The sequence below is a fragment of the Fusarium solani genome (genome assembly GCF_023522795.1).
Source record: "Fusarium solani strain SB1 chromosome Unknown bctg00000007, whole genome shotgun sequence".
NCBI lineage: Eukaryota > Fungi > Ascomycota > Sordariomycetes > Hypocreales > Nectriaceae > Fusarium > Fusarium solani.
Window position 1 is genome coordinate 815,822 of NW_027072150.1, and position 25,594 is coordinate 841,415.

Below are 25,594 nucleotides of genomic sequence, written 5' to 3' on the forward strand. Positions count from 1 at the left end.
CTTACCTAGAAATAAGCCTAGGCTATCAGACAGGGTATTGCATCTCAGGGGGGATGTCGACGTAAATAGCCGACTTCTAGTTCTATCTTGCTCCCGCCTCTTAACAATACCTCCCTACACAAAATATTCTTCAACGTAGAAACCCTCAGCTGATGCGTTAGATCCATACCATCATCCTCAGACCTTAGCCGCCTCCTCTCCGACCAGATTCACAAGCCATTCTCTGTGAGAATCGATCAACCACGGGCTGTGTCCTGATTCGATCTCAAGAGCCTTAGCTCCCCAGTTATCCGCCGCGTAGGCCTGGATATCCTTTAGGAAGATCTTGTCGTTTAAGCATACGACATAGGTCTTGGGAATGTCAAGGTCCTTTGGCGTGCAGACAACGGGAACCTCGAAGGGCCCGCGGCTCTGATGGCAAACATGCGCCATCGCCTCATCCCTGATGGACTTCTCAACATCGAAGTAGAAGGCATCCGGTGCGATGTCAGGTTTAAGTGGGAGACGTTTTTCCTAGAATTTCATGTCAGTAGATGTTCAGGTTGGGCAGTGGGATGCAGAGTGCATACAGAAACCTCGTGGAGCCAGTCTGTAGTATATTTGTTTCCCACAGACTCATACATAGAAATGTCTTTGGCGATAACCGGCGTCGCTGAAATGTAGATGGCTGATGCAACTCCTCCCTTGAGGCCCTTTGCTACCCGCTCAGCGGTAGTGTGGCCTTGGATGGCTACGGTGAGAGGCACTCCGCCGTAGCTGTGGCCGATACCAATAGCAATTCTTCCTTCATCCAGGAAGGGCAGCAGCACATCACGAACACGCTTCACGTCGTCATGGTACGTCTTGCCGTCAACTGAGTCGTCATATCCCGAGCTTGCCAGGGGAGGTGCCAGAACGGTGAAGCCCTTGGCTTGGAGAGCATGGATGAGAGGGCGATAATGCAAGGGACGATGCCACGCACCGTGGACGAGGAAGATAATCGGCTTTTGCTTGTCGTCCGCCATACTAGTATTCTTGATGATTCAGAAATATCTTGACAACTGAACAACAGGAAACTGTCGGGTTTAAATTCGCTCAACTGTCTGTCCCCGCGCTTACGGTCAAGTTGCGCTTACGAGAGAAAGGTGGTTCCTTGTCAGACGTCACCTTTAACCGAGAAGGGAAAAAAGAGCATCAGCGCAGACGTAGCGGATGGCGAATGGACCAACCGTAAGTTGAGCCGAGAAGCAATCCGGCTTGGCAAAGCTGGTTGGGCTGTCGGCCTTGGTAAACTTGGCCTTTCTGTCAGACAAAGAGGCTCTGGATTGGTGGAAGGATCTCACTTTTGCGTATCAAGCGTATTATTAACCATGGTGGTTGGGGATGGGCGTATGGCGTTTTCCGTTCTTTCGGCCGAATTGGATCTCGGCCCCACCCCGACGCCGGAGGCCGAGCACCGAACTCTTCAACCCGGGTCGATCGGCCGAGAGTCACCACAACACACAGGTACTTGGGCTGACTATCTATTTGTGTCTGTTTCCGGGCCTTTCGTATGTCCCGGAGTCCGGCAGACGGCCTCCAAAGTTGCACTTATTGCAGATTCCATTCTGGTATAGGGTAATCCCAACATTCATTAACGCTGGGTTAACACAGGAAAGAATACAACTTTGTAGATCACTTGATGAGTTTGGAAGTACGTGTATAATTGGTAAGGTTTTTGTATTAGTGTTTATATACATTGATGTCTAATTCCAGTGAGCGATTGGCAGAGAAAGGCCAGTAAATGGTTTTGGTTGTTTCACAGGTACCTACCAAAACGCAAGCGTGGACGTTTGTGAAGCAATAATGCGATATCGCTTCGTACAAACTCGCCACCTTGAAGACAACTGGGAGATTACATCTTATCCCTTGGTAAGAATAGCAACCATAAGATAACCCAATAAGGAACCATCTGGCTCCCTCAAGGGTTCGGAGCAAGATCGCATGCTGAACATGGGTTTCTTGATCCTCGTTCCTGGCGCCCCACACTGGCTTGTGTTCTAACCGAGGAAGGACGTGGCGTGGTTGCTTCGCCCCAATCCTATGGAGCTCGTAATTAGTAATTCAGGAACAAGTTTTGGATCCTCCATATTCTTACGCGCACCACCAGGGATACCGCGCCTCGACGCGATCCAGAGACGGGTCATCATGCGGATGTTTCGGATAGCTGTTTCAGCATTTTTAGCTGGCGAGACACTATTCGCCAACGCCCGGGAACAGAAGCCACTAACCCGAGTTGATGAACTGCCAGGCTCAAACTTTGAGGTCCGCGAACAGTCTCCTGACCTCTGTGATGCTGGGTCTCGGCAATGGACGGGTACAGTCAACGTTACGGCCGACAAGTCCATGTTTTTCTGTGCGTATTCCCAGTCACAAAGACAATGGGCTCGAGACTCATGTTGTTAGGGTACTTTGAGAGCCGACGCAACCCAGAAACAGACCCATTGTTACTATGGATGAGCGGGTGTGTTAAAACAAGCTTCTAAGAACTTCAAATTTATGCTGACCAACGTGTTTGGCCGCAATCAGTGGACCGGGTGCAGCAGGAGAGATGGGCCTGTTCATGGGCAGCGGCCCTTGCTCTGTGAACTGTGATGGAAACTCAACTAAGCGTCTCGAATACTCTTGGATCGACCATGCAAACGTTGTATACATCGAGTAAGCTCTTCCGGGTCTCGACAGGCAACAAGTGAGCATCCAATTGACTAACCATGTTTAGCCAACCAGTGGGCGTCGGCTTCTCGCAAATAACAGATCGGGACCAGATCGCCGTGACCCTAGAACAAGGAGCCCAGGATGTGTACTCATTCTTGTCGACATTATCACATGATATCTTCCCAGAACTTGCTGGACGGCCGTGGCATATAACAGGAGAGTCCATGGGAGGTCACTACGTCACTGCCTACACACAATACATGGCATCTCTCGAGCGAGAGAATGCCAAGCAGGGCGTCGAACCTCGTATCAACATCTCATCGGCCGTCATCTTGGACGGATACATTGACGCAACTCGCCAGTTTGTCGGCTACTATGACTTCTTTTGCACAGACTGGGCGTCTGATGGCCGTAAGGCAGCCCTGATGAACGATACAGCCTGCGCTGCAATGGAAGCCGCGATACCCACCTGCGAGGTGATGGCAGCTCGTTGCAGAGAGTCGTACGATATCGAAATTTGCCGTGCGGCAAACGAGGTTTGCGAGGAGACACTTGGCGAGTATTTCCTTGATGGAGTCCGTCCTGGAGGATGGGATCCTTATGACAGTCAGTTGCCTCACCCCCAACGCCCAATCTTCCTCGAAGAGGATGAACTTTGTTTCAGTTCTAACATGGCATAATTAGGCCGACATCCGTGTGAGATTCCTCCTATATGCTCGAACCTTGCATACGGGCCTACTTGGAAGTATTTCAATCGCAATTGGGTCCAGAAAAAACTCGGATTTCACAATTTCCCATTTAATCTGATTGACTTTGACACGGGCGAGCGCTGGGAGAATGATGGACATATACATCTCCCCGTGACTCGGGAGCTAACCTGGATTCTTGACGAGACAGACATCAAAGTTCTGTTCATCAACGGAAATAATGACATTATTATGTGAGCCATCTAGTGTAAGAGTTGGATTCCACGAAACTGACGAGGTCTACAGAAACACGCCGGGCCAAATGCGAATGTTGGATGAGCAACCTTGGAAGGGCCAGGCACAGTATCAGAGCCTCGGCTACAAGGACTGGCATTTTAGTGACGGTGAAGTCACAACAGATGTAGAAGGATGGGGCGTAAGGAGAGGGGGTGTCTGGAAAGGGACGGATCGGTTGAGGTTCTACTCGGTTGACGAAGCTGGGCATCTTTCCGCTTACCATCAGCCGGAAGCCATCGGTGCCATTTTGCGATCGTGGCTTGATGAATACTAGGCTAGTCAGTTTATTGATTGGATTCAAGACTAATATTGCGTCAGCTTGGACCTCGGCGGTGAGATATCTCGCTGAGACAGTTCTAATGTCCCCTGTCGGCTGTGTTCGGCACGCTATCTTCCTTGTTCGCTAACGAAATACGTTAGAATAACCATGATTCACATGGATCTTCAAGAAGGCGGTGAGATCTTTGAAAACCTCTTATCCCAGAACCATAATAGGAAGCATGTTGATGCATAAGGTGAACATTCGAGTGCATAGTTTTATGCCTGGAACAGAGTTGGCGAAGTGAAATGAGATTAATATTAACTACCTAAATGTAATGAAAATGCCTCCAACATAACCATTTTCGCTATATACCTGAATCCTCCTGTCCAAATTAGTTGCATCTCGTTCGTCTCCCTGACGATATAAGAAAGTCGCAGTCTCTTGGTGCTGTATGTGTTCCCAACTGTTGTTTTCCGTCGCTTAAAATCAGATCATGTCCTCGCTAAATCCATTACGCGTCGCGTGATTCCACTTTCGGAAGAATCTACATGACGGTGCATAGACCCGGCAGGTTTGGCGGTGATGAACCTCGGCGCGGTCGGCTCTTTTGTTGCTGCCCTCCGTGTTTTGTTGACTTCCGCGTCTCTTCTCGGGGCACTTTGAGCCATCGACGAAGCTCCCGCTCGATGCCGGAAAGGATGATGCGCAGTTTCTCCCGGTATGGGGTAAAGGAAAATGGCCGCCCGTAGGTGGTGGCTCTTCTCGGATCGGATTTTCGCAGTGGGTTCAACAGTTGACCGCAAATCTCGTTGCGATATCTCGGCAGGTTCTTAGCTGGTTTGTTGCAATTAGCTTCTGGTAGGTATCTCGCAAAAGGAAGACATACGGGCCAGATCGGTATACTTGCTCTCCGCTCTCACCGAGTCGAATATGGCAGTCAAGTCATTGGCCCCCTTGATCACAGAGTCACACATCTTTCGTCTTTCGATCCTCAGTCTGGCCCGGTCCTCAGGCCTTGAAGGTAGACGAAGATCCTCGACAGCATCGACGACGTCGGCGAGATCATTGATGATGCAGATAAACACAGCTCGTCCCATAACATCGTTGTATCCACTCATGCCATCCGTGCGACGGGAGACGCGATAGGAATAGCGGGGGAAACGGATGTGGTCGCTTACTCGCTCGTCCTTCATTTTGGCGGCGGTAACGGCGATGCTTGGGGTGGGGGATGAGTTCTTTGGGAGGTGTTGTCAAGTTCACAACGGCGGCAATGCTTGGAATTCATCGAAATGTAAACAGTCTAGACTTGTCTGGTACTGAGAGTCAGACGATCTAACAGCGGCTGCTGCTTTTATATACACCAGATTCCCCGTCAGGCATGAACAACTGGACTTGATGTGGCTGCCTGTAGAAATCCAGGGCGTACACATTAGAGAAGTCAATTTTCACAACCCCCGTCAAGTGACAGCAGCGCGAATCGTATGACCTACAAGGGGTCCTTTTGACCAAAATAGAGGTTTGCAGGCAAATGCCGGCCCAACAGGTCGCATCCGGTGCACCCAGCATACGATATTACACCGGGTCTCTTCGACCAAAGTAAAATTCTGCAGGCAGATGCCTGTCTAGCATGTCCAATTCGGGACGACATATGCCGGATCCTATTTACCAAAGCAGAGGTTTGCAGCGGACCCAAGTCAGATTCGGGACGACAGCATGCGACTTCATGCCTGATTGATGTAACCTACCCCTCAAAGCTTGGTTACTGCACGGCGCTTACCGGGATGTCATTATCGAAGAACCAAGACCAGCCAGCCACAGCTGGTTTCGTGACTTTCGGCTCGGGTTTTGGACGTTGGAATCCATAAGTGCCGAATTATTCAACAAGGGCCAGAGCCGCCAATGGTGGAGTAGAAGGCCTCAATTTCTAATGGTCTCGAGGTTACTGGCCCTTGGTAGTCCAATTGGGTCATGTTGAGTCAGAAGAGCCTCCCTTCGCTGGCAAGTTTGCCACTGGAAAACTTTTACAACAACGTTACACAAACATTTTAGCCTGTGTAACCAACTTGCAATTTGTGTGAACCACTGATCAATCTAGAACGCGACCGTTGTGCTGCATTGTGAACTTGGTACTGCGTAAGAAGCCCATTTCGGCTCACTTCACAGTTGAATATGCCTTCTGATACCAAAACAGAGAGCTTTGGCAAGACAATAGTGATATGTCGCCTTCGCGGTGGAGGTCGATAACCAACTGTCCGCCTTGCCCAGACGCTTGTGTGAGTCAGTTCGGCCCGCTGCATCACCAAAAGCTCCACAAGGCCCACCGTGAGGCCTTCACAACTGTGGTCCTGTAGACGTGGACAACAAAGAGTCAAGGTTTGACTGTGGTAAGCAGAATGACTGAATAGCATAATTCGAATGCTGTCATGGACGGGAAAGATAACACGAGTTAATGGTTATATTAAGTGTCAACAGCTTATACTTGCACTTAACAAGCTTCATGATCCTTCGGTAGGTAGGATACATAGTGGAACCGACAACTTGGCATTGCTGCAACCTCCATCCAACTCGCTTCTCTGCATCGTCAACCCCTCAGCGGGCGCTCTACTGCATATGCCCGCCATTATGAAGATCATCGTCGGCGGGGCGACCGGATATCGTGAAGCGGATTCAACTAAGTCCAACGAGGAAGGCAGAGAGTGAACGTCTTCAGACGAGCGTGATAACCTCCCGAGGCATCTTCAACAACACATCCAGTAGTCTCTTGGTGAACGGTTCCTGACCTGGTCTCTTGTACCCTCCATGCTCATAAGGCCACCCATATTTGGTCACCAATCTCCGATTGAAGTGCTTGAAATATTCTGCATGCTCCATGCCGAACCAGCCGAGTCGCTCGTAATTGCAACAGCCACGCCTTCTCCCAACGTGCAAGCCGACAATGGGCAAATGCCACTCCGATTCAGGGCAAGCTATCGGGATAAAAAGCGTATCGGCGTATAGCTCGCTGGAGACGGTATCTGGGGCTCTATCGGGCTTGTACTGGTTCATGGCGAAGTGGCCGCTTGTACGTTGCTGGTCCTGCTCACTAGTGCAATTCTTTTGGTAACTCGCAAGACCTGTCTCGTGACGCAATGCGATGGAAGCACCGTTCATCTGCTCAATCCTCACAACTGGGCTTTCAATCTCGATTCTAGCTGTCGAGCAGCCCCCCAGGTATTTTGGCCCAGCGGCCTCGTAGTGCATATTCTTGATCGTAAAGGAGGCCATTGTGATGTATCCAGTATCCCATGCTACGGCACAGGGTGTCGAGGCCCAGGACCAGGTTGGCACGCCACTGGGTTGTGGTTGGCAAGAGGGTTCGCTGTTAAGCTTCCAGAGAAGATCTTGCGCAAGGGTGCTTCGCCAGAGACCAGCTAGATATTTGTCATCACCAAACCTCATCTCGGCCATGCGTTCCGCCAAGGCGGCCATGGCAGGTAGCTTGTCAGTATGATAGGTGATATTGAGCCGTGAGAACTCTCTGACGGTCTGCCACCAGAGACCGGCACAGTCGAGATGAGCATACTTTCCAGCCTCGATCTTGGTTATCCCTAGGTAGAAAGGCTGCTCTTCAGAGTCTCTGTACTCGTTGCTGATGCCGCTCTCGGAATTTCTGGCAGAGCGACACTCCCACATGATCTCGTCTGAGCAAAAGTGCAAGATACGCCGAGAGAGACGCATTTCCTGGTACACCCATGCCCGGCTCAAGAGTGGAAATTTGGAAGACTCATTGGCGAGATCAAACCACGTGGCAGGAAACCTGGTCGGTTGTTCTCTCACAAGCCAGCCTAGGTGTCCGGGAACCGGGGATCCGAGGAACGCCGGATCAGCCTTGGAGAAGCAGCCTCCGGAGCTATCACTAGACTTTGTTGCGGCGATGGTCAAGAAGGCGGATTCGTAGATGCCCCCCATGAGAGCGGCCTCGCGTTTCCAGTCTTCGTTGCAGTCCTGGATGATACACAGAGAATCAATCCAGAGAAAAGGAATGTCCAACCGACGGCAAATCTTGATGGCATCTTGGAAGGTCTGCGTGAGACATTCCCAGTTAATAGAGACGAGGTGATCTTTGAATGTCTTCTTTGTCGTCAAGGCCGTGTGGGCAGTTTTACCCCAGCAGTGGCTTAAACAGACATATCGGTCCGGCCGGATGCCCTCACGAAGCACCACCTTCCCGTTGGTTAGGTCAAGGAGTCGGGCTGGAAACTTTCTCTTCTCGCGGGTGATTTGTTCAGTCTTTGCGCAGCCTGGGTGCGTGTCTAAGCACTCGTCTATCCAGGAGGAAACCATCGCAAAGGACTCTTTTGAGGATGTGTCTCCGATGAGAGGCTTCCGTACCGTCGATATCTGCAAGATATCTAGCGTGTTTCCTTCTATACATCAATGAGACCTCGTCTGTCCAACAGGCCATGTTGACGTACCTTGGAGTGAAAAAAGCTCTAGATCGATATCGCGCAACCCAACCTCGGATCCCTCGTCTTTGACACGAACAAAGATGAAGTTGTGCATCTTCCAAGCCTTGGCTCGCTCAATCAAGGAATAATCGATGCTTGCCGTTGTTGGACAGGCCTTTAAGCAGTCGACAGTGAAGATGCATCTCAGGCAGCCGAGTGCCAAGGCTTCGTCGATTCTTTGAAACGTCGTGACCCAGTTCCAGTCGTCTTTCCAGTCGATAGGCCCAAGCTTACGACCACAGGAGGGACATAATGCGGTTCTAAGGTCAGTAAGCCATCCCGAGAGCCATTCCATCGTGGGGTTCTTGTGGATTGAAGTTCGGGTTCAGCTGAGCCGGGAGAATTGGGCTGACTTGGGGCTCTTTGATGAATAAGATGCTTGGCAGTGCCAAGCTGCACGACCTGAGCCTTGAGCCGGAATGGACGCCACCCGATTCAAGGCTGAGAGATAAGGCAGACTTTGCCATCTGCCAGCTGTGTCTGCTCACGTGTCGTTATCTCAGCCATTGGGTACAGTGTCGTTGCCCGAATGGGGGGTATCAGGAGGGACACAATTGAACAAGAAGGCGTTGAAAGATGAAGGTAACTGCCAATAGGACTTTTCAACAAAGATTCATTCTTTAGACAAAGGCCCCTTTATGAGCGGAATAAAGGTGTGGGTAGATTTGCAAGACCCCTTCGACCAACAAAGACGCTGATCACCAGAACATCTCCCAAGCGGAATGAATGAAGAGAACAAGTACACCGGAAATCGAACGCAAGGACCAAACAAGACAACAACTAATAAACCAGCTGCAATCACCAAATCAAGAGAATTCATCATCATCAACACAAACAGTCAACTGACATTCAGAAACAGTCTTCTCTCACCAACAGCTAAATCCCACCTTACCCCATAACCAAGTAAGAAAGCTAACCAAATGCCTTCTGATCAGGCTACTATCTCCGCCGCGAAGCGATTCAACGAGGCCATGCAAGAGTCCCAGAGACTCAAGGAGCAGAAGAAAATCCACAAACTGGTCCTCTACGGATCTGACGGAGTCGCGCCTGCGAACCTGACTCCCCAAGAGAGGGAGAAGGTGACGCGGGCTCTGGTCAAGACCAACACCGAGATCAAGGCTCGTGACAAGGAGATGGTGGAGCTCGTGGAAAAGAATGCCAACAAGTAGACCTCGAGAAGATGGAGGAGCTGAGCCCTGATGAGTGTTAAGAACAGTGCATACTCTGCTCGAGCTAATAGGTAACGATAACCCTACTTTAGAAAATGAATAGATTGAAGTAGAGCTATAGTAAGAAATTGGTCGATTGCAAGCACTTTAAAAAGCGATTGCCATCTTTATGTGCCAATCACGAATAAAGATTCATCAACGAGAGAAGAAGCCGGAAATAGCCTTGAATAACTATTTAGTATACATGGTTAAGAGAATCCTGTTTTGTGAGCGCACACACACGGCAGTGATAGCTCATGCGATTCATGAAAGATAAGGAAATCCAAGTCATTTAGTCTCGGTCCTTCTTTATGACATTGGTCTTAAGCTTTCACCCAAGAGGCCTTTGCCTAACAGTACAACAAACATGCTTGAAATCTCACAGTTCCTGGCTTCATCCCCATCTTTCGTCACATCCAGACCAGCTTCTTCACGGCCGTCTTGAAAAGACAGAACGAAATGAAACAAAAGCATATTTCAAAAATTCCCTCACCAGGCGAACCCAGTGAGGAGCAATGGTCGAGAGGAGATCTCCCTCCAGCATATGCCTCCCTCAGTGTCAACCTCATAGGGTAGGTTAATGCCCCTGTATTCGGATGAAGAAGAGAAAAGAAGGGAAATCTGAAAGCAAGGGAGGAAGGCGGCCTTTTATAGCCACTTTTGCAGGATGAGCAGGCAGCAAGAAGCCAGATTGTTGCCTTAGGGGTGAGCCAGCTGACACGTATGTGAAGTTCTTTAAGGGCTATTTGCATGCTGATTGCGGTGTTGCCTGATGCAAATCATTTCCGTTGGGGTGTTGCCTGGCCTGTTTCACTTTTGCGTTGAATATTATTGGGTTCAATGCCAGGATCGCGCCTAAGGTTGTGCTTTTGCTCCTGTAAATAAATGGCTTTTGTCGTCAATGACGTCTTCAAAAGAGGCCGCCAGCACGGTAGCAAAGGCACACTGCAAATGGGTTCTTTGGGATAAGGAGTGACCCCGAATGGCGTCCTGTTCCAGTTTCGGCCCGTTGGTGAAAGCTACATCTTGCTGCGGCGTGAAATGTGACAAAACTCGCAGTCTCCTTTGCCTTGTGCATCACCATTCTCGTTCATCACATCATCACGCCGACTCATGCACTCTTTAACCTTGAAGCCATCAATTATCAGGTCGCAATATTCACTCGCTTGAAGCCATAAACTCCAAGATATCGGCCCTTTTAATCCCATTCACGCGGGGCCCCGGATGTCCAAAGACGCTACCCTAGTCAACCTCGTTGAGTGGATGCAGGAATGGAAGCAGAAAAGCATAACCGAGCCCACCAAGGTTTGTCTCCTTGCTGAGTATCAAACCATAGAACCGGGCCTATTTCTACATCTCAAGCCCAGGACAGCTGCGCCAAGAACTCTGCCGAGCGCGACGCATAGGTGGCGGCCGCAGACACCAAATACTACTCCCTCTTGCAAATCTGCTCACTCTTGTCAGATGCTTCCCTCCCATCAGCCTCGGCCTGCTCGGAATCTAGAACCTGCCCCAATCCTGGCTGCCACCACCAAAAAAAGTCTAGTTTGGCAACTGGTGTGGGTTGACGAGACGCAGGGGCTGAGGAAAGGGCCGATAGTCAAAATCCCTGCCAGCGCCTGTGATTGAACAGCCTTACCACGCAGGTCCCCAAATCGAGCTCAAGTTCTCCAACTATTTGCGGTCGCTAGGCCTTCTCTCGGCGAAACTTGACACACGACAACGTCTTCTAGCGCCCGTTTGCCTCCGTGCCGGTAAAGCCTCTCATTGGTGACGTGCCTCTTGCGGACGCCGGGCCATGATCACCCGCCATCTTCGAGACTCGCGCGATGAATAATAGGGGGCCTACACGCTAGAGAACCTTTCTCCATGGGGAATTCTTGTGGGGGGGATTAGCTTCAGGAGAAGGTGGATAATGGGGCAACGGTTAAAGTCGGCGGCGGAAAGTCAAGATGGTTTGATGCTGTGATAAAAATTCTTTGTCGCCTCCTGACCTTTACCTCGACGACGCTCTGGCTTCTTTTGGGTAATAGTTACTTGATCTATTGAGGTGGCTGACTCGGTCGTTGTCCGAAACAGTAAGGTAGTCAAGAACTCGAAACACAAGAAACGACCTGCTGTCATGTGAATGAGAGTAAGTATTCAGGAAAATTGATGCTCAGTGAGTATGGATCCGGTTGCATCGTCACGAAAAAGGTCGCTATTGGTGGTGTAGTAAATGTCTTCAGCGTCTTGGCTCATATCCAACTCGAGAGAGCACGCACCAAGTCTCGTGCTTTTAAAATCGTGATATTTTCGACTGCCATCTTTCCGGCACTCATCTGACATCTATCGTATGATGGCCCAATCTCGATCAACAGTTCAGCACCCATGTCCCATTCCAGTAACTCGGAAAGCCACAACATAGAACAACCACAGGTTCCTTCGTAAACGGAATAGAACAAACACAAGACCCCAAACCAAACAAGGCAAGAGCCCGACATGGCTCCTCGCATGACGCCCAAAGACAGTCCCCGTATCCACCTTGGCCATTAAAACGCGTGCCGCCGAGATACGGCCGGAAAGCTGAACCTGGGGTGCATGGCTAATTACCCCAGTCTGGAGGAGAATACCCAGCCGAGGCAGACAGACATGCCACTGCAAAGGGTTGAACTGTATATATCATTATGTCTGGTGCAGCGTTAACCTGGTCTAGTTGACGCTGGGACTGTCGATCTCACGAACCGCCGAAAGGCATTCCGCTCCTTATCTTTTCTTTTTAATTCACCATGTTTTCTAAAACAAATGACACCTCGGGGAACAGCAGCAAAGACGACATTGGCCTGCTTCCCGTAAACTCCAAGTCGGTGATCATCCAAACAGACATCCATGTCTCACATGTCCAAGAGCCCGAGCCTACCTTTACCTTTCCAGAGGAACAGCCAGGCAATGCCAGGGATGTACTATGGATCCCTCGTGCATCTCACAGCTCCGACGATACGGGGAGGAAGATTCAACGGGGTTTGAATGCCGAGAAGGAAATGACCTTGATCAACTGCTGCAAACAGTACCCCAAGGCCATTGGATGGTCATTACTGCTCTTCCTGACCGTGGTCATGGAAGGCTATGACAAGTCACTGATTGCAGGCTTCATAGCCTTCCCTTCCTTCCGACGTCGCTATGGAGAACTATCTGAGACACCAAAGGGCCCTCTTTACGAGATCTCACCTCTCTGGCAGATGGGTCTGCAGAATGCCGCCGTCGGGTGCGAGATTATTGGCCTGTTTGTGCACGGATGGGTCACTTACAGAATTGGTTACAAGAAGATGATGATCATTAGTCTTCTCTGGCTGCTTGTGGCCGTGTTTCCAGCATTCTTTGCTCACAACATTACCGTCTTGCTTATCTCTCAGGCACTTTGTGGTATGTAGAAGTTTCTTTTTCTTTTTTTCCCCTTCTCTTTTTCTTTGGCCCCTATCTCTCTCGGCTTCTCCCCTCCCCTCACTCGCATACATTGCAAGGGCGCAGTCACAGCTAACGATTAAACTCGCAGGTATCTCATGGGGAGTTATCCAAACCTTGGCAGCTACATACGCCGCCGAGGTCGTCCCCTCCATCATCCGCGCCTGTCTTTTAAGTAACGTCAACATGTGTTGGGTCATCGGCCAACTCCTTGGTACCGGCATCCTCCGTGCCTTGATCCACAACAACTCCGAGTGGTCCTATCGTATCCCCTTTGCTCTTCAGTGGGCTTGGGCCATCCCACTACTCGTCGGAATTTGCTTTGCTCCTGAGAGCCCATGTAAGTCATCCTCCATCCCGAGCCTGAATAACGCTCACATGTCTCCTAGGGTGGTTGATCCGACGTGAGAGAAAGGTTGAGGCGCGGCATGCTCTCCAGCGTCTGACCAAGCGTTCCAACCTCGACATCGATGACACGATCGCCGTGATGGAGCACACTAACAAAGTCGAGCGTAAGCTCAATTACGGAGGCGCAAGTTACGCCGATTTGTTCAAAGGTGCCAACCTTCGTCGAACCGAGATCTGCTGCATGGTGTGGTCATGCCAAGCACTATGTGGATGGACCTTGACAGGCTATGCACCCTACTTCCTCGAGGCGGCTGGCTTTGACTCATCAAAGTCCTTCAGTCTTGCCACTGGAATGTATGGCATGGCTCTGGTTGGAGGTATCATCTCTTGGTTCCTTCTGTCTCACATCGGCCGCCGCAAGCTATACCTTACAGGTCTTGCAGTTTCAGCCAGTCTTCTTACTCTGGGCGGTATCCTAGCCGTGGTTTTGGAGGGCCACAAGGCGTTGAACTGGTCTCTTGGCTCCATCCTCATCGCAACCACATTTGCATACAATCTCACCATTGGCCCAACCTGCTACGTCATTGTCGCCGAGCTCCCATCTACTCGCCTACGAGTCAAAACCATCGCCCTCGCAAGAATCATCTATAACCTCTTCACCATCATCAACAACGTGATAGCGCCGCAGATGTTGAACCCGACAGCCTGGGACGTGGAGGGAAAATCATGCTTTGTGTATGCCGGGACAGCTTTTCTTTGTCTTGTTTACTGCTGGTTCCGATTACCGGAAACAAAGGGTCTTTCTTATCTTGAGTTGGACATGTTGTTCGAAAAGGGCGCGTCGACGGCCAAGTTTAAGCAACTGCAGGTGAGACTGGCCAACTCGGCCTATCTCACCGTGGATAGGGCGGAGAGGATGAGGAATGCCTGGCACGGCTGGCTTACATACTCTTAATAGGAGTAGATATTTAATGTACTAACTAGCTATTCAAATATCGTCTGTCTAATAATCCATAATTCGGATTCAATGCTTCCCTATCTACACTGTCATATCGGAAGAACCAAGTGGTTGTGCATCCTCACACAGCACAGGGCATGTGCCACTCTCTATTCCACCCCAACATACGAACATAGCCGAGCCTGAAGCCTTCCGAGATGCAAAGTGCGGTGTGCGGAACCTCAGTCGAAGCAGTGTACAAGATGGATCCCATGTGGCGTAATGGTTAGGCCTGCCCCGGGCTTCACAGAGTATTACAAAGTATTACGTGTTGCCTCAGTCAGGCTCCGAGGCGTCCTACGATGCACAACAGTCTCACGGACCCCTCAGAAGTCTCATTCTTACCCGCGTTAAGCGTGCATGCTCCTATTGCAAAGCTATTATTCCCGTTGGCCAAAACGGGGAAGCAGCGTGACCCCTCTTCCCCGCATTGTCTCGGATACTGCATGAAGTCCGTTCATGTTTAGGATATACGTTTCCGAATCGAGAGCATTACCCGAGCTGAATGCAGGTCCCCGGCCCGGTTTTCGTAGAAAGCATGAAGTAAGGTAAGGCATACATGGTCCCTCCGGCTCAATGGAAGCGATATAGGACTGTGAACCAGAGACCACCCAAACTTATATCCATCCCCGTGTCTCGTAGTTCCGTTGAACAAATTTCTTCTTCCGCCACCCCGGTTTCACATTCCGTCATTGCAATTTTCCAGCTCCCAAACACCACTCCAACAGCCATGTCTCGTGTCTCAACTCCACCACAGACCCCAACCCAAACAACACACGCTGTTCTAAACGGCCTTACAACTCCTCAAAGCTCCCCAGGGTCTGACGTCCTTCCCAAACCCCGAGTTGTCGAGAACTTCCGCCCTATCAGCGTCATCATCATTGGCGCTGGCTTTTCTGGAATCTACTGCGGCATTCGAATACCTGAACGGCTACGCAATGTCAAGTTGACGATATACGAGAAGAACTCTGGGATTGGAGGGACATGGTATGAGAATCGGTACCCGGGCTGCGCTTGTGATATTCCATGTAAGAAACCTTAGAGCAGGTGGTCGTCCTTTCTAACAGTCCTAGCACACTCATATCAGTACACATTTGCACCCAATCCTAATTGGAGCCAGTCGCATGCTCCAGGGCCAGAGATCCTCCAATATCTCGAGTCAGTCACGAAGCGATACTCTGTAGACCGCTTCATCAAAACCTCGCACAAGGTGCTTGACGCAACATGGGATGAGAAGACGTCCCAGTGGTAAGACAGACAAGCCGATAACTCTTGCACCACCATGGCTGACGCGACCTTAGGCATGTCACTGTCAAGAACCTACAGACTGGAGAGACTTTGGAGGATAGGGCAGATGTTGTCATCAGTGCCCGGGGCACTCTGAACGAGAGATCCTGGCCTGATATCCCAGGACTCCAGGACATGAAGATCCCGGTCATGCACTCTGCGTCTTGGGACGAGAGGTATGCTACGACAAGCGCCCTCCACGCAAAGTATACTAATTCTTTCTTACTAGTGTCAACTTTGAGAACAAGAGAATTGGTATCATCGGCGGTGGAAGCAGTGCGATTCAGATCATCCCCAAGTTGCAGAGATTACCTGGGACTAAGCTCAGCTGCTTTGTTCGAAGCAAGACATGGATCTCCAAGCCGATTGGCGAGTCTGTGATGAAGAGTCTTGGAATAGATGACGAAGTCTGCAAGTCATCACATATCACATACCTGAAGCGAAGAGAACGCTAACACTTTACAGTCTCTCCTGAGCAAAGAAAGAAGTTTGCAACGGACCCCGAGTATTACCTCAACTTTCGAACTGCTATTGAGAGAGATGGCAACTCGGCTCACTCTCTCACCATGAAGGACTCCCAGATGCAGAAGCTTGCACGAGAGGACCTGATCGCACTCATGCGAAAGAAACTAGAGAGCAAACCGCACATCTTTGAGTCGCTGCTGCCAGACTTTGGCGTGACCTGTCGACGGCTGACACCTGGTCCGGGATATCTCGAGGCCCTCACAGAAGACAACGTTGAGTTCATCAATACCCCTATCGCCAGAGCGACAGAAACAGGTTTAGTTCTACAAAGCTCGGAGGAGAAGAAGCTGGACATTTTGGTTTGCGCCACTGGGTTCCAAACCTCTGCTCCTCCACCATTCCCGGTGGTTGGAAAGAATGGCCAGACGATGCAACAACGATTCGAGCCCTACGCAGAGACTTACCTATCCCTCGCCACAGATGGCTTCCCCAACTACTTCATGATGTTGGGTCCGAATGCGGCAATCGGCACGGGCCCTCTCACAACCATGATCGAAAGGACCGGGGACTACATCGTCAAGTGTATACGGAAACTCCAAAAGGAAGGCATTTCGAGCATGGAGCCCAAGACAGCACGAGTCAGAGATTTCTCCCGGATCATTGACGAGTATTTCAAAGGAACAGTCTATCTGGACAGGTGCAGCAGCTGGTACAAGAACAAGGGCGGCAGAGGCGACCGCATAACGGGTGTGTGGCCAGGCAGCGCGCTACACGCCATGGAGACTCTGCGTTCGCCCCGCTGGGAGGACTTTGACTACGTGTACAGCGAGGATAATGCTGGGAAAGAGGGGAACAGGTTGGCTTGGCTTGGAGATGGATGGTCTGCGGCGCAGGTCGATCCTGGGGAAGGCGAGCTGGCGCATTTCTTGCAGCCGGAGCTGATTGACATCCCATCAGAGCCTTTTCCAGAGGATACCCCTGTGTTTAGGATGCTTCCGTTCTCTCATTAGATCTTCCGTGTATCTCACAGCTGGCGTGACTCGGCCTGGGGCCAGTGCATCAAAAAAGACCCTTCCTCTTAACCCCTAACAAGATTCAGGAGATTATTTATGAGTCCCGCAAGATGACAATGATCTGAGAGATGCCCAGGTGACACAACCAGTATCGGCCCCATCCATCCGAATACCACTTCGGCACTTGACTCGGATGCCTTGTCGGATCGACCTCAAGGCTATCATTGCTCATTCCAGCTAGTTTACCCCGCCATCGCTAATGCACAAGAACGGCAAGTCTATTTCCCCGTATTTCCAAGCCGTATATCCGATGGACCTGCATTTCCCCGGATGATGATACCCAAGCGTCGGCCGGTACTCGCGCCTAATGCCAACGAGATCATCATTCATGCGCTCCAATTAGCTTGCATGTCGAGCCAATGATCACTTGCTTCATTCTGTCTTCGACAGTTGTCGTCTCAAGTTAGTCTCTAGTACATTGAGCAATCCCAACCGATGGGCCGTCACGGATGTCACTAGAGGCTACACGCACAAGCACATGTCATTAATAACAGTTGCGATTATATGCAAGTACATGACGCTATTAAGTTAGGAGACAATAATCGATGCAAACTGAGGAAGACTCCAACATCTTGATCCGTCTTTTATCAAGAGAGCAGCGAAAAACACCCGCCAACACATTCTCCACAGAATTGACAAGGAGATAGGACGTTAAACGCAAGGTCTAGAAAAATGACAAAGTACAGAATTGCTGAAAGTCATTGTTGCTTATGGAATCATGCCTCATTCTGCCTGTCCGTGGTCGGGCTTGCGTCCGTATATGTAACGCGCAACCAGGTAGCTGTGAACCTTCGGGTTGCGCACTGCCTTGCGCAAACCCATAAGGAACAGCTGGTACTCATCCTTGGGCCATTTGAGAACGTCGTGCCACATCATAGTGGTATAACCTATATCAGCTGTCAGAAGCCTATTCGACTCGGAAAGGAAGGTATTCGTACCGTCAACGTCATTCTCGAATGTGAGCTGGACAAATCGTCCAACCTCAGCAAGCTTTGGATCCTTCGGCCATCCTCCGCAAGGGAACTAAAATGCATCATGTCAGTCAGCTCCATCAAACCTGCGAGAAACCAACCTTGATGTCAACAATCTTGACGTCCTCAAAGCCGGCCTCTTGAAACGCCTTTGTCTGCTCCTCATGAACAAAGAAAGAGCTCCCCAAGGCCTTGCCACCCTCTCTGAAAAGTTTGTGATAAGTGTCAAAAGCCGGTTCCAGCTTGATCGTGTCGTCGTCGCTGCGGAATTCGATATCGGCCTCGACAGTTTGCACCCAGGCTCCAGGGGTAGCGCAGCGGTATGCCTCCTTGAACAAAGCGCCCCAGTCTTTTATGGCGCCGAAAAGGTATCGAAGATGAATGAAGTCAAAGTGATTCTCGTTCCAGGTCCAGGGCTGGGTGGCATCGTCAATCTCGAAGCGAACGTTTGGGGGAACCCAGGTCGGTTGGCATGGCGAGAGGTCTGTGCCGGTGACTTCGGCGTTGGGATAGCGATCAGCGAATTCGCTAAGGTCTGTCAGCGGATGGCTTTGTAGCCCTACTTGGTCGCCTTACATAGCCCAGATTCCTAGAAATGATCGTTAGCAGACGCTCATGTGACCGCCGTTTAGTAACTCACCGGTTCCAGTTCCAACATCAAGGACGTTCTGTCAAATCGTGGACGGTTAGTTTCAATACTAGATGGCGAATGAGAGTTGCATGAGAGGTGTTGTACCTGAAGTTTATCCGCCTTTAGGGGTGCAAGGAATAGATCATCATTCAGGAGAAGTGTCAAGTAGTGGTGGCTTGTATCACACGTCAGTCTCACTTCACCAAAACGTTTATCCGAGGCCGCACGTCATATCCATAGACTCAAGCTGTTGATCGTCATTTGGGAAGAAATAGCTTGATGCAAACTTGTCACTATGATAAGTACGTCCTTGACTTTGGCGGTACTCGAGGAGACTGGCAGAAACAGAGGCGGTTGAACTCTCTCTACAGAACCCATCAGTACCAATCACACGTAGCGATTTATACTTTTCCTTACGCATCAGAGCCTAGAGACGAATCAAGATCACCATCAGGATCATCCTACAAACTGTTAGTGGCACTCATGAGCCGAAAACAGGATATAGCTCACATCCACATCATCAGCAGGAATCAGCTCATTCTGTCCCGGCGGAGAAGCAGACGGCGACGTGGACGACGACTTGACCCGCGAACCAGTGCTTCCCGGCCCCTCGGGAGGGGTCGTCACCCCTTGAGGAGGGCTGGACATGTTCAAGGCTGTATCAAACGGGAAGAGGGTTGCAGAAGCAAGATCCAACGGGACGGAAAGCGGGGTTAGGGATTGAGGGGAATAACCAACCCTTGGCTGTTTTAGTCATCATGCATCCATCACTAGTTGTCTGTTGGTGGTGAAAGCGCCACGGCTAGACTTGTTTTCTTGACTGTTTTGGGGTGTGCACATTCCAGCTTTGTCTGCCGGGCCACTTGTGTGCTTTTGCCGGTCCGCTATTGAGTTTTTTGTTCTCCGCAACTTTGTGTTGATAGAGAACTTGAGCTTTGAGACAGAACAGATGCCCATTTGTCGAGTGGCCTGACCGGGTAGGTGCGCAAACACGAAGGGACATGGGTTGTGCCATGCGCATATCATGGGCTTAGAAACCCGACAAGCACACGGCTGAGAGGGACACGAAGTAAAAAGTACGAAAATTCCATTTCAAAGACCTTGACCAGCAGAAGTTTCGGTTGTTGTAATCTGACCATGTGGCTCTCAGACATGTATTTGTATTTGGCGGCACTAACCTAACGCCACCTCCTCCTATTGGCCTTCGGTTGAGACAGGCAGCAAAGGCGCAAGAGGGAAAACTAAGACTGACCAGGTAGTCCAGGTCCTGGAGCTTCTGTCGTCTAGAGAAGATTCCCAAACTCGAAACATGTGGTTCGGTTTTGCTTAGGATGTTGGTGATACAGTGGAGATTAGAGAACCCGACGAATCACCTGGCACCTTGGCCTCTTGTAACACGAGCCCTGCAAGAAGGGAAGCAGAAGCTACCACAAGGAAGAAATATTAATCTAAAGATTAATGTCCTCGACCGCCAAGGGAGGAGTACATGGATACTGGCTGAACTGCTATGGGATCCTGGCCATTAACTGATAGGAGAAACACCGGGGATGAGGCTTGCTCAAAAAATATCGGGCCAATTACGCTTAAATCCTTACAAGAGAAGTTGGATCGCTCGGGAAACAATGTGGACACGGAGCAAAAAGCGAATATCCCACTTGGGGACTACTTGACTGCCTCCACCAGGGATCGAACCTGGGACCTTGTCATTACTAGTGACACGCTCTACCACTGAGCCATAGAGGCTGGCTTCTGATTGGTTGTTTTCTGAGGATGGTAGGAAGCCTCATGTCGAGCCTGTCCTGGGATGGCCAAGCAGCAAGGCCGCAGAGACAAAATCTTCAAGGGTCAACAGAATCTCAAGATGATTCAGGCTCCCCATGTTTTAAGTAAATATGTGCAATTCGAACTTATTTGCACGGTCTTATTGCCATACCGCTCAGTGCGAATTTGTTCCTCTTGCCGGCCCTGTGTGGGAAAAGGGATGTCTCGTGTGCGAAAGGTTACAAGTGGGATCTCACAAAGGTTCCAACTGATAGACTATATGAGAACGATTTCACAAAAAGCCATCTAGTTTCTTTCCATGAAGACAGGTGACAGCCTTCAACCAGAAATATTCAACTAATATTCAAATTCTAGGCATTAAACACAGTGGGAGCAAAAAAACCACTCGGTGTAGGGTAGGTATCTCACCTGTGGCATTTTGGGTTGGGTGTGTCAGGTGACCATCCCCCCACTCTCGCGACCACACGCGATTACACGGAAAATATCGCAGACAAAACCGTCCTTTTACATGCTCGGTTGACGCGTCAACACCCGCTCCCCCTTCAGTGTTCACAGGGAATTTCTCTTACTCAGGCATCCCTGCGATGGAACCGAACGTACAACTCTGGCTTCTCCCAGAGAGTCCACAACCTCACCTCCTTGAACCACTCTAGGTCCTTGTTAACCAATTCCCAGTCGTACGCGTAGACCATGTGGGCAAGAACAATTCTGGCCTCTAGGTATGCAAGATTGATGCCCAGGCAAGCACGTGGACCGAAAGAAAATGGACGGCTAGCATCCTTTTCGTTGCCAGTGTCGTCACCGATCCAACGCTCAGGTCGGAACTCATCTGGTTCCGGAAAGTAGCGATCATCGTGTCCCAGAACGTACGCGTCAACTGACACGTCGGTGCCTGCTGGGACAAAGTGTCCATCTATCGTCGCTCCGGGACAGACGCGTGGGAGGCCGATCGGAGATGGCGGCAACATTCGAAGACCCTCCTCGATAACGGCTTGTAGATAGCCGAGGTTGTTTGTAGACTCTCCGGTGATCTCATTGGCGGACGAGAAGGCGGACCGAACCTCATGCTGGAGTTCTCCCATCGACACAGGGTTCTTGAGCAAGAGGTAGGTCACCATGGCCAGAAACGTGGCCGTTGTCTCGGAGCCGGCCAACATCAAGAGCTTGGCCTGCTCCCGGAGGTGAACCGGATCAAAGTTGCCCTTGCGGAGGATAAATGCAAAGAAATCCTCACGGTCGTTGGATTTGATCAACCCAATCCGCCTGCTGATCTTCTCCTCGGTGAGCTTGTCGTGGTAGGCAGCATTCTTGCTGACGTCGCTGGGCATGACGGCACCCAGAGCAAAGGGTGGAATAGACAGTCTCTCTGCCGCAGGGAGAAACGTCATATGCTTTGCCATGTTCAAGAGGAGGGTAACCCAAACACTGGATTGCCAGCTGGACACGGATTCGAAAGACTCCCCAAACGTAAGAACACCTGTTTTTGTGAGTCGAGTGCACAATACTTGAGCGATCACTGGCTCAACTCACCGATAACGTCAAACGTGAGCCAGTTGTAAACCGCCGTCACGTCGACGCCCTTGGTTCCAGGGCCGGCGTGCTTGCCAATCTGCTCTACGAAAAGCCTCGTGTGCTCTTGAATGGTGTCTTCGGCATCCCGTAGGCCTTTCGAGTTAAACGCATGGGAGAGAGCTTTCCGCTGCACGCGGTGGTCCTCGGGGTCTCTTGTGAAGACAATGTCGGGGTGAGTGATGGAGGGGCCTACGTTATAAAAGACTTTGCTCTTTAGGAATGGGGCTTTCCCCTTGGGGGCCTGACTGTAGATGTCCTTGTGTGCTGCCGAAGATCTGAAGCTGAGCTCGTTTGGTGCGACTCTTACTACATCGCCATACTTGTCGTGCACTTGTCTCATGACAAAAGGGTGATATCCTCCCGTCCATGATCGAACGAACCAGAGCTAGGCCATGGTTAAAATTGGCATCATCGGTGCGCCTGTTGCTTAACTTGACGTACCTCGGTGCATGCTGCCAGCTTTGGACCCGGATACTTGGCCAAGGGGTGGAAGAAGAGTCGATAGATGACTAGTGCCAAGAACCAAAAGACCAGCTAATAGCCACACCTTTGTTAGAGCTGTGATGAGATGAGACTGATGACTTCCAACTCACAACTGCAGAAGCAACAATACTAAGGAGGAGCGCTGCATGAAAGATTGTCATGGCGAACTACGTGACTCGAGCGTAGCACTCGAAGTCGGTGAAGGCGAGTACAAAAGAGCCGGAAGCTGCAATTAACCACGCCGTTTTATAGGTGAGTGAGGCCGACGCACATGCTCTGAGACAGAAACCAAGCTGTCGACGTAGGCACTCTGATGGAGAGACACGACATGGTCAGAAACGGTCAACCCGCGGTCCAGCAGGCGCATGAAGCATCCACCATCACTGCCAAGTCTGCATGACCAGCTATGTTGATGACTCGTGGGAGACCAGCTGATAAAAGGCTGGCTGAGCGATGTCACTCGCAACGCAGACATGCGCCAGGTAAGACACTTCTTAACCCTGTCCGCTTGCCACGGGCTGCATTGCCATTGTTTACCTCCTGCTTTTATCCCGTCATGCGCTATTGGTTCACCCCTTGCTTTCTCAAATCTCCAAGGCCTTTTAGACAAAGAATCAGAAGTGGTGGGAATTGTCGTATGGGATAGTGAGCAAGACTCTAGTCTCTGCTCAAGAAACTGAAATGGGAACGTGTCTCAGACGTACTGCAACGCCGGTGAACCCGAAATAGCGCAATTCTGCATCAAATTTCGATCGAGCTCTAGCAAGGGTCGATCTTATTCAGGCATCTTTTACAGGCACGGCTGGCCCTGCACAACTTCTCTTGACATGCCAAGATCTAGCCCTCAATCTTAAAGGACTATGTGATTTATCGCATCCATTATAGGCAGGTAGGTGCTGCAGTGGTTACAGTACAGCGCACGAAGCCGCCTGAGATATGTCACTTGCATGGATGGGTAGGATGCAAGATGTCGTGATGGGTGGTCAGCTTCGGCAGTTGCAGTGAGTACACAATGATGGACTGCCCCTCTTGGCTACGAACATCCAGCTGTGATGTTGCAAGACTGGGGTACAGCTAACGGCCGCCAACGCAGAGCACAGATAACCGCCGGTAATTCGTCAGGATGCATCATGCAATATGACGGTCAGTCGGGGGGGCCTCTCACCCGGAATAGGGAGAATGGAGAGGCCGCAAGGTAACATGTCCAATGCCCGGCTTGTCGTCTCTGGACTGCGGCACCACGGACGACTGGGAAACAGCACTGTCAGGTTGATCTGTATTCTCATGACCTGACTCAAAATATGCAGCCAAGCGCTCGGCACGTCATTCACGGCTGACGGACCAACAGGGACGGCGAGTCAAAGACAACCTCTGCAGTCCCCTGTCAACCCCATCTCTAAGCGTTTTCTTCGGCAAGCGCCCTTTATCAAATCCCACTTCAAGAACAGAGGACTCTTAGTAGCCACGAGTCAGGCCGCATGACTCGTGTCACAGGCCTCGCATCTAATTGACTGGCAGCCACAACCTGCTTTTTAGAAATTGGTCCCTTTCCAGCATGTATTTATAGAACCGGTGAAACATGCACCCAACAGAAACACATCTACCGTATTGGGGCCGAACGGCGATCTCAGACTGATGTATGACTGTGGGGGGACGTTTGAGCTGACAACGGCATTGAGACGATTGGTTTGCATATGGGAGAATGTGGTCGGTTATTGGATGGAAAATCCATCGAAGTGGACATAAAAACATGGCCTTCACATCATGGAGATGCAGATCGGCTTGGGGCCTCCGCTCCTCTTGCATAACAAGGCTCATGGAGATGCAGAACTCGTGGAATTAGTGGAGTAGAACATATATGGGTCACTAATGCCCATACATGATCCTTGTGATAACAGCCTTGTTAGTCGGCTTGCCTGCTCTATGCATGATGCATTTTCGGATGAGCAGATTCCAGCATGGTCTCTGCCGGAAAGATTTGCCGGAGAATCAGACATGCTGAACCAAGAACCAAGCAAGAGCACCTCATTGTCTCTTATTTCGTGGGGGATTCTCCGCAAGCGGGCGTTTGGTCATCTCGATCTTATCCTCAACTGATATCAAGAGGCACAAAGCCAATAGATTTTGATGGTTTGATGGCCTCAAATTAATCACATGAAGCATCATGATAAATGTTTACCGAAGCACTGAAGATAACGTCTCGACGTGAATAGAAGCGTCATTGTAGGATAGAGCACTTGGTGGGGGCGCTTCTCAAGCTATCTGTAAGATAATGACAAATGGTAGCGACTGTTTTTGAACCTGGATGCATAGTAACAGTATCAAGCGATATGAGCCTGAGGTATAGCACTGATGAAAGGAAAGGTAAAATAATAGTATGTCTATTCTATATTGGTCGCCGAACTGGAAATTGCTCTTGTGCCTCGCCCTCGGAGCAGTACGTGGGTAGGAGCCTGGGCGAAGCTATAGGACAGAGTGCACCAATCCGTCAATCAGGCAAAGAAGTAGAATGTGTTACGCAATCAACCTCGGAAAGTCGGAGAGAAGAGAAAACTATCTTGGCAGTGTGGCTGCAGATGACTGTGGGGGGAGTTCCCTTTGCGGAATCCACAGCCCCCTTGAGCCCGGTCCGGGCCGCCTGCGGGCGGCTGGGTCAGAAAATGAGCCAATTGAGAGATGTAAGAACCGAGCGTGAGGTCGAGTTGACAGGTGGCTGGCCGAAGGCGTAGTGAGACAACCATCTTTGAATTGGAGCTCTGGAGTGGCTGCTGAGTGGCAACAAGCATCGTCGCGGTAAGACGACGAGAGCACGCTTTGTTCTGAATGGTCAAGTCATAATGGGATTGATATCATAAAACGAGGTGGCTGAGGGAGGAATGTACATGTTTTCCCGTGAACAACAAGTTTATCAACGCAACAGCGTAGAATGAC

At 50.5% G+C, this 25,594-nt stretch overlaps 9 protein-coding genes across 9 annotated transcripts; 4 read left to right on the forward strand and 5 right to left on the reverse strand.

Annotated features, from left to right (window-relative positions):
- Window positions 1–177: 177 nt before the first annotated feature.
- On the reverse strand, window positions 178–1,004 carry MRS44_011095 (uncharacterized protein; the record flags this gene model as incomplete). The annotated part of the gene is made up of 2 exons (XM_046279998.2): window positions 178–513; window positions 570–1,004. 2 exons carry the CDS (start codon window positions 1,002–1,004, stop codon window positions 178–180), a joined length of 771 nt encoding a protein of 256 aa, XP_046135203.1.
- Window positions 1,005–2,166: 1,162 nt separating this feature from the next.
- MRS44_011096 (uncharacterized protein) lies at window positions 2,167–3,930 on the forward strand (the record flags this gene model as incomplete). The annotated part of the gene is made up of 6 exons (XM_046275780.2): window positions 2,167–2,374; window positions 2,425–2,482; window positions 2,548–2,676; window positions 2,738–3,279; window positions 3,358–3,613; window positions 3,666–3,930. 6 exons carry the CDS (start codon window positions 2,167–2,169, stop codon window positions 3,928–3,930), a joined length of 1,458 nt encoding a protein of 485 aa, XP_046135202.2.
- A 532-nt stretch (window positions 3,931–4,462) lies between these two features.
- MRS44_011097 (uncharacterized protein) lies at window positions 4,463–5,111 on the reverse strand (the record flags this gene model as incomplete). Its single annotated transcript, XM_046275779.2, has 2 exons — window positions 4,463–4,752; window positions 4,805–5,111. 2 exons carry the CDS (start codon window positions 5,109–5,111, stop codon window positions 4,463–4,465), a joined length of 597 nt encoding a protein of 198 aa, XP_046135201.2.
- Window positions 5,112–6,624: 1,513 nt separating this feature from the next.
- On the reverse strand, window positions 6,625–8,700 carry MRS44_011098 (uncharacterized protein; the record flags this gene model as incomplete). Its single annotated transcript, XM_065619599.1, has 2 exons — window positions 6,625–8,198; window positions 8,373–8,700. 2 exons carry the CDS (start codon window positions 8,698–8,700, stop codon window positions 6,625–6,627), a joined length of 1,902 nt encoding a protein of 633 aa, XP_065475671.1.
- A 625-nt stretch (window positions 8,701–9,325) lies between these two features.
- MRS44_011099 (uncharacterized protein) lies at window positions 9,326–9,574 on the forward strand (the record flags this gene model as incomplete). The annotated part of the gene is made up of 1 exon (XM_065619600.1): window positions 9,326–9,574. The coding sequence occupies one exon, from the start codon at window positions 9,326–9,328 to the stop codon at window positions 9,572–9,574; it is 249 nt and encodes an 82-aa protein (XP_065475672.1).
- Window positions 9,575–12,381: 2,807 nt separating this feature from the next.
- Window positions 12,382–14,357, forward strand: MRS44_011100 (uncharacterized protein; the record flags this gene model as incomplete). The annotated part of the gene is made up of 3 exons (XM_046270818.2): window positions 12,382–13,015; window positions 13,146–13,394; window positions 13,444–14,357. 3 exons carry the CDS (start codon window positions 12,382–12,384, stop codon window positions 14,355–14,357), a joined length of 1,797 nt encoding a protein of 598 aa, XP_046135199.1.
- A 772-nt stretch (window positions 14,358–15,129) lies between these two features.
- On the forward strand, window positions 15,130–17,161 carry MRS44_011101 (uncharacterized protein; the record flags this gene model as incomplete). The annotated part of the gene is made up of 5 exons (XM_065619601.1): window positions 15,130–15,427; window positions 15,473–15,647; window positions 15,701–15,862; window positions 15,916–15,962; window positions 16,152–17,161. The coding sequence occupies 5 exons, from the start codon at window positions 15,130–15,132 to the stop codon at window positions 17,159–17,161; spliced, it is 1,692 nt and encodes a 563-aa protein (XP_065475673.1).
- Window positions 17,162–17,947: 786 nt separating this feature from the next.
- Window positions 17,948–19,474, reverse strand: MRS44_011102 (uncharacterized protein; the record flags this gene model as incomplete). Its single annotated transcript, XM_065619602.1, has 9 exons — window positions 17,948–18,111; window positions 18,163–18,247; window positions 18,297–18,723; window positions 18,772–18,784; window positions 18,836–18,863; window positions 18,932–19,001; window positions 19,054–19,191; window positions 19,244–19,287; window positions 19,337–19,474. The coding sequence occupies 9 exons, from the start codon at window positions 19,472–19,474 to the stop codon at window positions 17,948–17,950; spliced, it is 1,107 nt and encodes a 368-aa protein (XP_065475674.1).
- A 1,703-nt stretch (window positions 19,475–21,177) lies between these two features.
- MRS44_011103 (uncharacterized protein) lies at window positions 21,178–22,824 on the reverse strand (the record flags this gene model as incomplete). The annotated part of the gene is made up of 4 exons (XM_046275778.2): window positions 21,178–22,085; window positions 22,139–22,565; window positions 22,622–22,714; window positions 22,774–22,824. 4 exons carry the CDS (start codon window positions 22,822–22,824, stop codon window positions 21,178–21,180), a joined length of 1,479 nt encoding a protein of 492 aa, XP_046135196.2.
- Between the last annotated feature and the right edge of the window lie 2,770 nt (window positions 22,825–25,594).